Raw genomic sequence first — 15,310 nt, forward strand, 5'->3', positions numbered from 1 at the left:
TTTTCTGGTTTAACAAGTCTTTTCATCGCTTTGACCATGTAAAAGCCTAGCTAAAACTTGGATTGATATCGCGAGTAAAGTTGGGGTATATCTACGTCACATGTCGGTTATGCACCAGTCAATTGAAACCACGGCACCCCGACCCCCGGGACATAGCGGGGAAAGTAACATTCATCTGGTGCGAAGTTTCCGTTACTTTCCCGGGTACCGGGGCCTGTGACGGTGTTAAAACCCCCGATACATGGCCCCGGTGTTTTACGATAACGTCCCACTATCGAAAGCCATACCTTCCTTTGAGCTGCCCTGTTCAGTGAACTAAACTTCGGCGGGAAAAAGCGTATGCATACTACACCCACTTTCGGGCCCTCTCTAGTATTTTCACCACAGGCTACCCCATCGATAGACTTCGATAGATAGGGGTAAACTTTATTTGTTTCAGTCTATACTATCAGATATTTAGATTTGCAAGCAAATATCTTTGTTGAAAAATTATAATTTGAATACGCTGGGAAAAAAAACCCGGGGACGCAACTTCCAGTTCAGCGTTAATTCCCCTCCCCCTTTCCCGGCCTGTTGAGGGCTTTTGTTAAACCCCGGGTCCCCCGGTGGACTACAGGTGTTAAATCGCCCACATGACCGCGTTACTTCCCCGGTATGTCCCGGGGGTCGGGAGGCCGGGCTGTCAATTGAAGCTTTTTCCCATTGCTTCTCAGGGCGTTACGGGGGAATTGCAAATCCCTTACGGTTAAAAAAATCCAGAAACCGCACCTATTTTGCTATCCAACTAATTCATTTTTGAACGAGCATATTACATGTTGTTAGGGAGGAGAGCCCCCCCCCTCCCGGGATTATTGTTTTCGGCAAGTTTTTCTTATCGTTCATCGGAACTTGTGGAGCCCTCCCCCCTCCCCCAAGGGATTATCGATTGACAGGCGCGTCGTACCCAGGATTTGCTGAGGGGGGGGGGGGGGGGGGGTTGGACAACTCAATTTGCCCTTACTAGTCGCGAAGCAAGCATTTCTGTGGAGTTTCAACAGAAAAAGGCCTAATAACGAGATTTCCGATTTTCGCCCGCGCGCTTTTTCCCTCGCGCAGCCAAAAAAATCTCGACCTTCGGTCTTTCTCTGGTGAAAATCGGTTGATCAATCCCCCCCTTTCCCTACCGCTTTTGTCACCTAACTGTCTCTCACTAAATTTTTCCGTTCCCCAGGCGCGGAATCCAGATCTATTTACATTGGTTTACTTGAAACAGGGCAAAATGCATTATATGCAGATATTAATTCAGGCGACTCACAGTTTTCAGCGCTTTTCTTTCGTAAAATACAAGCTTACCTCTGCCACTAGCGTGTTACTTGACAGAAATACTATCGAGTTTCCACAAGCACACACACACGCAAATACCATGTGCTTATATTACTCACGCACATAATATTTTACGACTTCTTTAGATTCTTTTATTCTACGCGGTGTTTATTTTCGTGTGAATAGCTTGAATATATGACACTTCGTTTGATTGGAGAGTTCGCATGTTTGATTGATGTTGCTACGGGCATGTTTTTACGCTATCTGTGATTTGAGAGTCGTGCACGCTGCGTGATTGGTCGATTGGTTTTGGCGCCTAATGCTATTGTTATTCGAATGTTAGCAGCAGTGTCCTGAAGTCTTCAAACCATCAGCAAGTTCACACCGCTGCTTAATGTATTTTAGTAAATTTAGTCTTTTCCCTCTATACATTTAAACGCCATTAATCAGGAATTAAGTAGATTGAGTAGGTATTTTCACCTCGTTCAAGTCTCAGGAGAAATAGACCAATTTAATTCAATTTAAGGTGAGTTTGAATCGCGAGAAAAATGGCGCGAAGTTGCTCGAGGCACGTTCTGTTTACGCGGCGAGATGCACGATTTTATCGCAGATTTTATTAATACGTCTTTGTTCCTCTAGCAGAAATACTTTAAGAAGCTCCTGAAAGTGTCTAGGTCAAGGATAGTATGGAGAGAATAAACAGTCACGAAAACATTGCCTATTCCACGCCAAAGAAAAACGCGCCAAATGTCGTTTTGAACTTTGAGACACAACTCGACGATAGTGGAATTAGTGCTCGTAGCAGCAACGATTCGGGCCTTGTAAGTATACGGACAAGCAATCTTTACCTTGATATCTGATTATTCAAGTCTGGTTACAATCTTGAAGCAAGTTTAACGTTGAATTTTTCTTCGTAATCTTTCCATCAAAAAGGATTTCGCGCGCAATTTTGACCCCCTGTACTTAATTAACTCTCGCTCGAGTCGAAACTCTTATAGTGCTAGCTTGACCAGAAACTAGCAAACATAAGATTTCAGTGCCGATGGAATAAGCTTTCAAGAATTTATTTTGTTCAAGCATTTTGTATTTATTTCTTTAAGTGCGCTCAATCTTAGCTTCCACGTCTTTTGTTTACAACTGAAGCTGATATGAACATTTATTTCATTTTACTCTAAAATCGAGAGATCCACCGTCAATTACACTCGCTAACCCTTTCTTTACTTGTTTTGTGACCTAGTGACTTGTTTTTCCTACCCAAACGTGCAGAGAACATCCGATCCCAAGAACTTCCGTTGTATTAATACAGGTTTTAGCGGGAAAGGGAAGTAGATGCCGATGTTTTATGCATTATGTAAATAAGATGGAGGGCCGGGGGCGGGGGGCCGTGACGTCACACATACGCGATACGCAATAAAACCTTCCTACACGTGCCCACGGAACACCCAAGAAAACGCTAAAACTCAGGAAAATTAACCGTTGTTCAACTTAATTCGAATCAGGATGAATTCGGTAAGTTTTTCTTTATGCCTTTCTGTTATTTTTTAGCCATGCTTGCCCGCATTTGGCACTGCATCGCTGGTCATTCGACCGTTGACGGAGTGTCGCAAGAACGTACTCTAAAAATGTTTATAACGCGCTGATGAAATCGGGCGTTCCGTATTTCTTGGCCCGGTTACTCATTTTACATACTCTTAACATTTTTAGTATTGTACGCTATTTTTGTGGGCTTTATTAGCAAGATCGCGCAGTTATTTTTGTTATGAAGCCACTTTTCAATGTTCGTGCGTAATAACAGTACCTAGTGTTTATAAGCCCACTTCACTCCAGCAAATCACGCAGAAAGAATCGTTCGATTCGTAATCTTTGCTCTTTTAAATATTCAATGTCGTGAGTCTAAGTGTATCAGGGCAAATTCCTTTTCCTCTAAATCTGGAATTTTGTATTGTGCAATGTGCGATTTCTAAACCGTGCGGTACCGGTTGCTCATGAAAATATCAATTGAGAATTCCACGTGTCTGGTGACTCTTTCATTCATCACCGCAACTCAGTCATGGCTTCCCCTTTTTCTAAAATCGGTTGTAACAGTCAAAATAAACGACCTAGATAAATATAAATGTGTAATTATTTTCTATAATCTATGGCCTTGCTGGTGAAGTCTTTGTATTTGTTCATTGGCTTGTAGCGTAATAATTTGTATTAACACGTTGTAGCGTCCACGAGTATTTTATTAGCCTTTGCAGTCAGAAAATTCAATCAACGCTTTTCTTCAATAAACTTGTTTTGGGTGTTTTTTTCCTTCTTCCTATGTCTTACCCGTCTTATTCTGCGTTAAAGTGGTGTCCATAGTTACTGGTTTGGTTTCTTTAGACTTCACAACACAAGGACTGTAATTGTTGGTTACCACTACAAATACGCGTTACGCATTTAGCATCATCATTACAATAAAAGCAAATAATACAAGAACTGTATGCCCCAGAAGTATCCTTCATCCTTTTTTTTACTCTTTTTTGTTTGCCTACATCTGAAAAATTAATTATACAATTTGTGATTAATCCAAACAACTGTTTGGTGCTAAAATAAACTTTATCCTCTAAAATTGAAATGCAGATTTTTGTTATGTTGATTTTCGACACGTCATATAAAAAGCTGATATAATTATCAGATGTAGGATATTATACAATCTTTTGCTTTAAAGATGCTGCTAAGAATAGTATGTTGCAAATTTGTATGACCAAAATCATTTAACTAAAATTTACTGTTTTATTTTTGCAAAGACTGATCATCTTGAGATGGCAGATACAGCTAATTCAAAAGCTGCACTTAAACTCGATGAGCACAGCCCAGTCCCAAACCGAAAGGGCTTCACTCAAGTCATGATAGCCAAGTTTGAAGACTCTCCTGAGTCAAGCAAGTTCAGTGAGACATGGAAGCGACATGGTTTCAGCATCACCATGGTCATCCTTACCACCCTTCTCCTCATTTATAGCATTGTAGCCATTATCATCAGTGGGTTTGAAAAAGTCAAGATCCTCTTTGCCATCACCATGTTTCTGTGGTTCTGTCTCATCTACATGTTCATCTCTGCCCACTGGGGCTCAGCCATCTACAGAGCTCTTTTCAAGCCGATTGCCAGAGTAATCCAGGGACAGTGGTATTGGTTGAAATGGTAAGATTTATTATGTGAGGATAGCTGTGTTCCATGACCAGACATAAGTAACATAACATAGCATTCCTCGATTGTCTCAGGCTTTATTGTGTTGTATTAGAGCCCTCAAAAGCTTCCAAATAGAGATAGCATTTAAGTAATAAACAGAAAGGTGCTGTTCAGTAAAGCATTCATGTCCATACTACCAGCACTAGCATGCAAGTTTGCATGAATCCTTTTACCTTTTAACTTTATTACATTCTGTAACAGCAATAAGCCTGTTTAGGTAAGATAGATGAAGTGTACATTAGTTTTTTTATTGATCTCCTGATATTTAATAAAGATTGTTCATTTTTTGCAATGCAAGCCTTGTTTAGATCACTTATTCATTGATTCTTTTCTCTAGGGTTTGTATTGTGGTTATCTTGGCTCTCCTTGCCTTGTTTCTTGGATTGGATAATCACGATGAACCTGAGCGCTTGATATCTCTTGCTGGCCTCTGTGTTAATATTCTAGTCTGTTGGCTCTTTTCCAAGAACCGCAGAAAGGTAAACTTGATGTTTATGCAAAATGCTTTAATTTTCAAAGAACCACAGAAAGGTAACTTGATGTTTATGCAAAATGCTTGAATTTTTTTAAAGAAATTGTTCATTGATTGGATATTTAATTGTATATAACATCTCAAAATAACCATTATGTGTACGGTTTTTGTTTGTATCTAATGCCCTTTCTGATACTTCAAAATTTTAAAGGAAAGAAACATGGAAAAAATATTGAGACCTCAACTGCAGTAGTCATTGATAAAAAAGCTCCTTGTTTTAAGACTTTTTTTAATCTCCCTTGCTATTTTGATAACCTTTTAGTTTTCCTATCTCTCGGATTACTGTTGTTTTCCCTCCTGACTTCCCCACCCTGCTGTGTCAGGAAGCTTCCCCTGACCTTCTCTTTCCCTGTGGTCTGGCCTTGTTGTGAAACACCTTCCGGGACTCCCATACTGTCAGTCAGTAATGTCATTCCATGGCATCTGTTTATAGAATATCAAGCACAAGTTCTTATATGATTTAACTGTTTTACAATACGTGTTGTTTTTCACTCTTGGGTGTTGATTTCTCTTTCCAAATTTTTACCTAAAAAATAAGATTTTTCCAGGCTGTAGTTTGGTAAAAAGTGGCTTGTGAACATACAACTAGATGTAAAAAAATATCTGTTTAGCCAGTGCAATTTCCTAGCAAACAGGCTGACAAATTTCATAATAAAAACCCTGTTTTCAGCCATAAGTTGAAATAAATATTTGTTCTTATTCCTTTGTTATTATAAGAGCTTTTAGCTATTTGATGGTAATACAATAATCGATTTATCGACAGATCCGCTGGCGTCCAGTGTTCTGGGGTCTTGCCCTCCAGTTTATCTTTGGCCTGCTCATTCTACGTACCCCGCAAGGGTTCTCTGTCTTCAACTTCTTTGGCAGGAACATTCAGGCCTTCTTAGATTTTACAAATGAAGGAGCCAAGTTTGTGTTTGGGGACCCGACGTATCTCGACCATTTCTTCGCCTTCAAGGTATGTCACTCTTTCCCATGACTCTTGCATTTGTAAGAAGATATTTAGTATTTAGAATTCGAAACTGAACTATTAATTCTAGCAAGGGAGAGGGCGATAATGTTATAGCCCTGCCCTGTTAATGTATTATATATTCCAACTTTTTTGTCAAAATAGACATCAACGTATTTATTTTCCAGGTTCTCCCAGTCATAATCTTCTTCAGTTCTTTCATCTCTGTCTGTTATTACATCGGTATCATGCAAGTCATCATCAAGAAACTGGCATGGCTTATGCAGGTTACCATGGGAACGAGTGCTGTTGAGTCTCTGAATGCAGCTGGAAACATCTTTGTGGGCCAGGTGAAGCACATTGATGCTTGTTCTGTTGATGGATACTTTAGAGGCTAAGATAACCCTCTATTTATATTCCCATCTGTCTATCCCCAGGTCAGGAGCCCAGGGCATTTTTAGCATTTTTTTTTTCCGAGAGAACAAAAAGGCAGTTAAAATCAGGATATCGTATATGAATCAGAACTTCTACTGTAAAATAAGCCAAACTTTTGCCAGTCATAATTTAGCAATGAACACCTTAAAGCTAACAGAATTTGTCAGAAACTGACAAGTAGCCCTGGTGACCAAATCTTGGCCTTTTTTCAACCATTTATTCACAATTTAATAATGTATAATTGGCTTGTGGTTTACCTTTTCCTTTTTTATATTGCAAAAGTCACATCTAGTTAATTCCATGTTTTGATTGACAGACGGAGGCGCCACTGCTTGTACGCCCATTCTTAAGCCATGTGACCATGTCCGAACTCCATGCTATTATGACCGGTGGCTTTGCTACTATTGCGGGCGGTGTGTTGGCGGCATATATCGAGTTTGGCGTTTCTGCTTCTCACCTGCTGAGTGCATCAGTAATGTCTGCTCCTGCTGCGCTAGCCATCTCCAAGCTGCTTTACCCAGAAACTGAGACACCGGAGACTATAGAAGAAGCCATTGACCTCCCAGAAGGGTAAGTTTCCAAAGCATTCTTCTGGAAAACTCACTAAAGGAACTGCATATTATTGATTACAGATTACGTTATTGCAATGTTACACTTGTCTGCTACTGTTCATGCCTCACAAAGTTTTTCTCTTCAGTGGTGAACGTAATGTCATTGAAGCTGCAGCCAAGGGCGCCAGTACAGCCATCGCCCTGGTAGCTAATGTTGCTGCAAACCTGATTGCCTTTCTGGCCTTCCTGGCATTCTTTAATGCCATGCTTTCCTGGCTTGGCTCCATGGTTGGACACCCTGAGCTAAGCTTTGAGGTGAGAAGAGTGCCGCATACTGTATATATATAGAGCCTTTTAGCCATGCAGCTGATAATAGGAGAGTTCTATAAATTAAGCTATCCAGCCCCCTTGCATATAAAAGAGGACCATCTCCATATGTTTGTCTGTCTGAAGGCAATGGTAGGCGTACAGATGCTACGTTCCTTTCCCCTTTTCTAATTGATGACTAGGAGTGCCGCATGATCACCTACAAGTCTCACATCGTGTGATGTCAAGCAAGGACTCTTGATAAATAAGCCAAGGGACCCAGCTACACAACCTTACATATTTACTGTCCAATTTTCAGTTCATCTGTTCCTATGTCTTGCGTCCTGTTGCCTACTTGATGGGTGTTCAGTGGAAAGATTGTGATGTGGTAGCAGAGCTTCTTGGCATCAAGACGTTCTTGAATGAGTTTGTTGCTTACATCCGGTTGTCTGCTCTGATCAAGAACAGGACACATTTGCAACCAGGTCGCACAATATCTGTAAGTCGTGTCCCCCTTCCCCTCCACTACAGTAGCATAAAGAGTTGCAGGTAATACAGTTGCAAGTGGCATTCTATCGTCTTCAGTTTTTATTGTTTTCAGTTTTGGGATTTATTGATGTTTTTTGTCCCAAAGTAATGAATTTACAAGGACCTTTTTATTTTTCAAACATTAAAGTGTGAATTTGTATTGTCAGTTCAGTGTTTCGTGCTAGTTCCAATGTGCAGTGTTTATGTGTTTTGTATATTCACACCAAGAAAAAAAAATTCATTTGGAGTGACATTGCTAAACTGATTATAAACTGCTAGTAATAAGTCAAGCTAGTTTAAAAAGTTGAAACTTTAGGTTTTTATTGGTGACCTGTACTGAAGACAAGAAATTGTATTATTTTCAGCTTTCTATTTTTTTAAAAGATTTTCCAATGCATTGAGTGTTTCAGAGATTGTACTTGAATGTGTTATCCTGATTATTGAGCTTGGAATCCATTTAATTCAATTTTATTCAAATCGCCACTAAAAATATTTGGATTTGTTTTGCTGATTTTGTTTATTGTTGTCAAATAATGTTGATGCATGCAGTGCTTTCTTGTGAGGAAGGTTAGAGTATTTCTTGGAAAGAAATGTCTATAAATCCTAAATCACAAAAACACTTGTGTTATCCTTATTTGACGTACAGTATGGCAGCAAAATACAGCAAAACTGATCACATTATTTGCTGGTGTTTGAATGCAATTGATATATAGGAATTCTCAGATTCCAATAACACATGATAAGCATTTATGGTGCAATCTTATTGAAATCACACATCTCTGGGTAAATCTTTATGAAAAGGAAGCAAAGTCATTGAAAATAATCTAAATTTCAGTGGCATATGGTACAATAGGTAAAGTAGCTAGGATAGGCATTCAGTGAAATGATGAGTCATGCCACAGTTTTAAAGTATGGGTCACCACAACTCATGATTCATTATGTTGACTATTGTAACAGCCAGCAGAGCTAAACATTGCAATCTGGGCCAACCAAAGAACTAAACAAATTTTAAAAAGTTTTAACTGCTGAACCTATTCATTTCCACACCACATTCATTGCTGCATCAACATTATCATCATTCATATCTCAGTTTGTGTCAAAGTCAAAGGTGAAATTATAAGGTTTTTTTTGTTAATGGGTTATTCTCATACCTTTGACTTTCTCTGTAACTGAAATGGCATCATCACATGACATTTATATAAAAAAATAATACTCTAAATAAGTCCCCTCAAACATAACCAATCTTCACTTTAAATATGTGATATTTAAGATTGTCCAAGTTTCAATTCACGTTATCTGTGCCATGTGCTGTCATTTATCCTTTCTTGTAGTTATTTGTGGAAAAGTGAAGTTTAGATGTAACCCTTTGTGTTGAGACAATTTTTTGTTTCTGTTTGTTTGTTGTATTGTCTTGTAAATACTATTTTTCCCTCGAATTTTTTCTCAGACTCATTGGTTTCCTTAACACCTTTTTATATCCCTGTCCCTATAGTAGCAAGCTAACTTTTGGAGGAATGTGGGATTTTCTCTTCAAACTGACTGATATTGTTTTTGAATAATTCCTATATATTTCACTTGTTTCTATTTTTTAACAACCCTTCTTCCTTGAAATTTTCACTATGCCACTGTATCTTTTAAGATAATATTTTATTATGTATGTTATCCCTTATTACAATTAATTTGTTTACATAATAGAGGCGTTTGTCGTCAAGTCTTAAATAGCATTTTTTGTACATCTTCATCAGATACTGCCTGAAAAGTCGTCTTTTTATCTATCCCTGAGTAGTGCCAATAACTCATGACCTGTACTATTTGAAACACACTTTTTTGTACATATTGCTGACAAACAATTGCAATTGACACTTGGCTATGCCTCATAGAGTAAGTAGTGGTTAGAATCTCTGTCAGCCACCATGTTTTCATCTTAGCAAAATACAAAAGCATAAGTGTAAAAAAGCACTTACTGTACTTCCATTGGCTGTTTTAAGGAAGCCAATGCAATATTTTACATCGATTTTGGTAAAGTAAAGTATAAAACATTTGTTTCTTTTAATAATTGGTCTTCCATTATTTAATGAAAACAACAATAAAGTGGCTGACTGAGTCTCTGTAATGTAAGATCAAGGTAATCCATATCTTTTTATATGAAACAATATGCAGGGGTTTCATTAAGTTTCAGAGTAGGCGGCGGAGATTGATCAATAGGGGGTGGAAGTTATTTTATTAGTTCAAATAAAACTTAAATCAACTTTTTTTTAAAAGTAGCAGGCGTTCGATTAAAAACAGCTGTTGGTTCAGCCAGCCACTGAATGAAACCCCTGGTAATGCAAGCTTGTGTGAAATGTGCTTAGTTCCTGCACTTTTCATTACCTTGTTTTTATTGCTATAATTACCAACCCAAACTCCACCCTATCTTCAGCTCAGTGAATCAGACTTTGACAAATGTATGCCACTTCAACTGGTCTCAAAGAGAAAAAAAACAAACACTCATATTCAGAGATAGAATGCCATCTGCATTTAGCAACTCCATTAGCCATAACTTTGCCATCTATTTTGCAATAGAATTTTTTTCCAAAAAAACTTCCCATTTTTAGTAGCAATCCCCTTTTCTGTTTAAAAAGAAGAAAACACAATTTTCACATGCTTATCTACTTTTTAATAATAATGCCCCCTCCCCTAAAATTTGTTTTCTTCTCCATGTCCGAAGTCAAAATTATATTTTATTTTTTTTCATAAAATATTTATAATTATTATTTATGATTATGGAAAAGATGAAATCATGCAATGTGTGTATCATTATAAATCGTTCAAATCATTTTTTTTTTATGGAAATGGGAGTAAATTTGGGCTGGAAGTACTAAATTGATATCTACTAATTTATCTTTTCTGCTTGTTGAATTGTGTTAAGTTAGAAATGCCAAATTGTGTTTTAGTACTTTGTTTAAACTATGAATTTGACCTTGCTATTGAGGCTTTTTGAGATTTGCTTGGCCTGGTATAGATTCTTTTTGTGAAAATCATCTTGAATGATGTAAAGTGATGCCATCTTTTTCTGTAATCACAAATTAAATCTATAGTAGAACTTGTCTAAATGGGACTCACATGAAAGAAATGCTTCCATGATATGCAATTATTTTCTTTATAATGAAGATGAAACTACTTTTACTAGGGGACTTGCTCAGACCACGTGACCTTTTGGGTGGCAAATTTAAGCCAAAAAAAACAGAGAAATGTCTGCACTCGTCACACCAGAGAATGACGACTAAATAAAATCTTTATGTATATATATTCTTACAAAGAAACGTTTTCGCTGTATTGTAAGCACTGAATAAGTTGCTTCTCGCTGCTGTTATTTTGGCGCTGAAAGCCTGAACACATGCAAGTTTGACACCCAAAAAGTCACATGATTTTTTAGTGCAAGTCCTCTATTTCTATAATAACGGCCAAAACTCATTGTGAGGTTCAAAACGCGTCCTATTTATACCAGTTCTACCCCACCTAAATCCAAAGATTTGTTCTTCTTGTGTGTAAAATCTAACACCACAATTAACACAAAACCACCCATTACCACCTTCCATCTAACAGATCCGCTCAGAAATCATTAGCACATATGCACTGTGCGGGTTTGCAAACTTTAGTTCGATTGGCATCCAAATTGGGGGCCTGGGACCGATGGCACCTACCAGGATCCGTGACATGGCCAAGATTGCAATGCGGGCACTGCTGGCTGGAACAATTGCTTGCTTTATGACAGCTTGCGTAGCTGGTGAGTGAATTGTGCTGTTATTGGATGCTTACAATTGATGGGTGCTCTGAAACTAGCATGCTCGAGCATCCAGTGCATTTCTCAGCCACGAAAATGACCTTTGGGAGTGCCCGCAAAGTACGCTGGATCTTTAACCATGGAAAAGTAGATGAGGGCTCGAAGGAAAATCTAGTTTGACTTTGAAAATTTAAGTCTCACAGATTTTTTACAGTGTCTCGTAGATGAGTATCAGTCAGCAGCCATTTTGTCATCCTCGCAAAATACCTATCTAAAAAATGCGTAAGTGCTGGAAAATATCCATTTCAACAAATGATTAGGATATTTTTAAAATTCGTAAACGGAGTAATAAGATAGTTATTTTGAGATCTCATCTAATCGTCCTATATTCCATGAGAATATGACAACATGTGGCTGATTGGGACACGGTTTCCTCCAAGTTTCAGAGCCCTTGTATCTCGATTGTAAGCATCCACAAATGTGTTTTGTAGATTCGTTCTGAGATCATCTCCACCTATGCACTGTGCGGCTTTGCCAACCTTGGATCCATCGGCGTACAGTTAGGAGGGCTGGGACCCATGGCTCCCCACCGAGTCACTGACATGTCTAAGATAGCCATTCGTGCCCTGTTTGCGGGCACTATTGCGTGTTTTATGACCGCCTGTGTTGCGGGTAAGTCAGTGAGCTCGACGTTATTTCACAGAAGCATTTCATCAGCTGTAGGCGCCCACCTCTGACCGATGACACGTAAAGAACTTGAGATTGATAGTGGTCGGTGTCACTGTAGAGTTGATGAGACAAGATTGATAGTGGTCGGTGTCACTGTAGAGTTGACGAGACAAGATTGATAGTGGTCGGTGTCACTGTAGAGTTGACGAGACAAGATTGATAGTGGTCGGTGTCACTGTAGAGTTGACGAGACAAGATTGATAGTGGTCGGTGTCACTGTAGAGTGAACGGGACAAAGCACTCTCTTGAAGGGGCACTCACATGCTTGTTGCTTTGAGAATGTTTGAAATTTGAAAAAGTGTGGAAAAAAAACGTAAAGTCTTCCTGATAACTCAGTAAAGCGTAGTAAAGATAATTCTCCGTAAAAGGGATTTTATGCAAAGGATCTACCTGGTGTAGTTAAATTCAATTTCAAGGTTTGAGTAAAGGTACAGCCTGTTCCAAAACCTAAAAGTACTATTTTCAATCCATTTACATCCGCTCAATGTGAGGCGTTCAAGTCACAATATTGTATTCATCTGAAAGATTTATGGTCATTTAGTAAACTTGGACAGTTATTTTATTAATTATTTGAGATATATCACTAAAATCCGTGCAAGTGCAGCTTAAAGCGGACTACACTGCCTGCGGACAATATTTTTTATTCTCTCATTCAACCTAGAGCACCGAGGGCGCAGAGCGACTGGACAAATCGCCCTTTTCAAACATCTTCCCGTATCTGATTGCACAAACCCTTTTCTTTACGATGTTTTATCACGAATCATCCCGAATTGAAACTGGACCCCCTTGTCTCTTGCAGGAGTGTTGTATGACGAGTCGCTGTACGAGGGTGCGGTCGCTATTGGCACACTCGCCCCTAACGTGACAGCCACGATAGCCTCCAATCTCACAACAATAGCGCCTACAACCGCGTGAGAATATTCCTGGGATCCAGTTCTGGTGGTACCGTATCTCTAGCAAATGCACCAGGGTTAAAGTACGTGCACGGGTTTAGCTAGTGAATTCAAGAGTTGGCCTTCACACTTCTCCGGAAGATTTCAGTCTAAATCAAGGTCCTGCCAGAGCAAGTCAGGGTTCAGACACATTAGGGCAGATTAACTCACCGATTTGGCGGCCCGATTGTAAGACAGAGTATTCTTCGGGCCACTGCTTTGCTCTGTGAGGATATAAATCTGACATCAAGTTCAGAAAATTGTCCTGAAAAAAGGGGGAGTTTATCACCTTGAAATATTGATCTCGGGCTATTTTTAAGTGAGCTTTTTCCACTGAGAACAATCCACGATAAAAGTTATTTCTCTAGATTTCTTTCTCCACGAGCTGGAGTGAGTCATTTTTCAGCTAGTTTTAGTGACAGTTACATCTAACAGACGAAACGCACAAATATGCGTTAATTTATGCATTTTCTGACACCATCGATTACTTTTCAACATCAAATTTACATCGCAATAATTCATGCTAAAATAATCAAGGACATAACAGATCTCCCAAGTTTTTACCCTAGGGTTTCAATTCTTAGAAGTGGTATTTTCTATTGGGTCGGGGGAGGGTGCGAGATAAATGTGTATATATTAATAGTCTAAACAGTTTTTTTTATTGGTGTCTGAATTGAAATGTGTATTACGAGCTGCCTGAAATCCCAGTTATTTATATTTTATGTTTGACACTTCTTAAAAGTGCCGGGCCTTATTCAACAACGGCCAACATTGGTTATAGAAACAATGGCTTTCTGTCGGCAAACTTCACGAGGTTTCGCGAAAATTTCCTGTATTTTGGGAGTTTTGTTACAATTGCTTCCTGGTAAGTTTTAGCGCCTTACACATAGTCGTGTTTGTAATATAGATAACTAAGTGAAATCTATTTAATTGTAAATAAAATGTAGAATAGTATGATAATTTTTCTGTTGCTACATGTATGAAAGGCCACATAAAATAATCGTTTAGCATAGAGCCTCTAGGGTTCCTCACGTGAAGGGAAAAAAATCTATCAGCAAGGCGCTAAAGCTTATCAAGGTATATTTAGATATATTTATTAACATAATATTTTTCTTGAATACTAATAAACTTTAATATGATACAAGTTTGCCTTATTGTTTGGGTGTAGCCTTGCGCTGATAAACAAAAAGGTTGCTACCCGGGCTGGTTTAGTATACTATTTTCCCCAGTCTCCACCAGTTCTCCTTGGGGCATAGGAAGAGAAAGTGATCAAAGTATAAAATAGAGGAGCAAACCAGCGAAATATAAACCTGCTCTTGGCGTCCCACATGGATGGTGGTGTAGCGCAAACTGGCTATATAGCTGCTTTTGCCGGCTCTTTTTCAGTGCCGTAGCAGGCCTCGAAATATTTGGGGCACAATACCATATGGGGGACACGGCCAAGCCCCTCTACTGGTCATTAAATTATTTTTGAAAATTTTTGTAATGGGGTTTGGTTAGGGGCTAGCGTACTCCAAGAAGAGGCGAAAATCTGAACAGCAACGTCTTTATTTTTGTACAAATTCCCTGTAGCCTTGTGCCAACATCACTCGATCGCCGATCGAGTGAACTCACTACTCGAAATGCAGCCCATGATGTCATGCGCGCTATTTATCTATTGGCCCACTACATATTTTGGGGGAGGGGGAGGGGAGCACATGCACCCAGTGCCCCACCCCCTGCTGCGGCGCTAGCCTATTAAATATCCCACTACATGCATATAGATTCAGGTACTGCCTAAGGTGGAAAGTGCACATGTCTTTTCACCATTTCAACGGGACGATAACTCTGTTAGACACTCCGTGAGCCTAGGCCACCTGTGATAAGAGACGCTAAAGAAAACTTTTGATTTTTTTATATTCCTATTATTACCCTAAAATTTCCCCCTCGTCTATAAGTCAATGCAAAAGTATTATCAAACAAATACATATATTTTTAATGAAAATCATTCGGTTTACATTTCAGCACAGTAATAAAATCTCACATAGCTTTTGAAATCTCTCCTTCCCTCCAGTACAATACGATACAGT

At 38.9% G+C, this 15,310-nt stretch overlaps 1 protein-coding gene across 5 annotated transcripts; it reads left to right on the top strand.

The window, feature by feature from the left end:
- Nucleotides 1–1,640: 1,640 nt before the first annotated feature.
- Nucleotides 1,641–14,385, top strand: LOC5502874 (solute carrier family 28 member 3). Of its 5 annotated transcripts, none has more exons than XM_032371167.2 (11): nt 1,641–1,828; nt 1,942–2,123; nt 4,077–4,468; nt 4,854–4,995; nt 5,812–6,006; nt 6,186–6,347; nt 6,749–7,002; nt 7,130–7,298; nt 7,609–7,788; nt 11,403–11,583; nt 13,109–14,385. In XM_032371167.2, exons 2-11 carry the CDS (start codon nt 1,989–1,991, stop codon nt 13,222–13,224), a joined length of 1,926 nt encoding a protein of 641 aa, XP_032227058.2. In that variant the 5' UTR covers nt 1,641–1,828; nt 1,942–1,988; the 3' UTR covers nt 13,225–14,385. The 5 variants fall into 5 exon arrangements, with proteins under 5 accessions (XP_032227058.2, XP_032227056.1, XP_032227057.1 ...); XM_032371165.2 differs by lacking the exon at nt 11,403–11,583 and adding an exon at nt 12,072–12,252; XM_032371166.2 differs by lacking the exon at nt 11,403–11,583 and adding an exon at nt 12,072–12,252 and having other exon boundaries at nt 1,945–2,123.
- Nucleotides 14,386–15,310: the final 925 nt, after the last annotated feature.

The sequence above is a fragment of the Nematostella vectensis genome, chromosome 14 (assembly GCF_932526225.1).
Source record: "Nematostella vectensis chromosome 14, jaNemVect1.1, whole genome shotgun sequence".
Taxonomy (NCBI): domain Eukaryota; kingdom Metazoa; phylum Cnidaria; class Anthozoa; order Actiniaria; family Edwardsiidae; genus Nematostella; species Nematostella vectensis.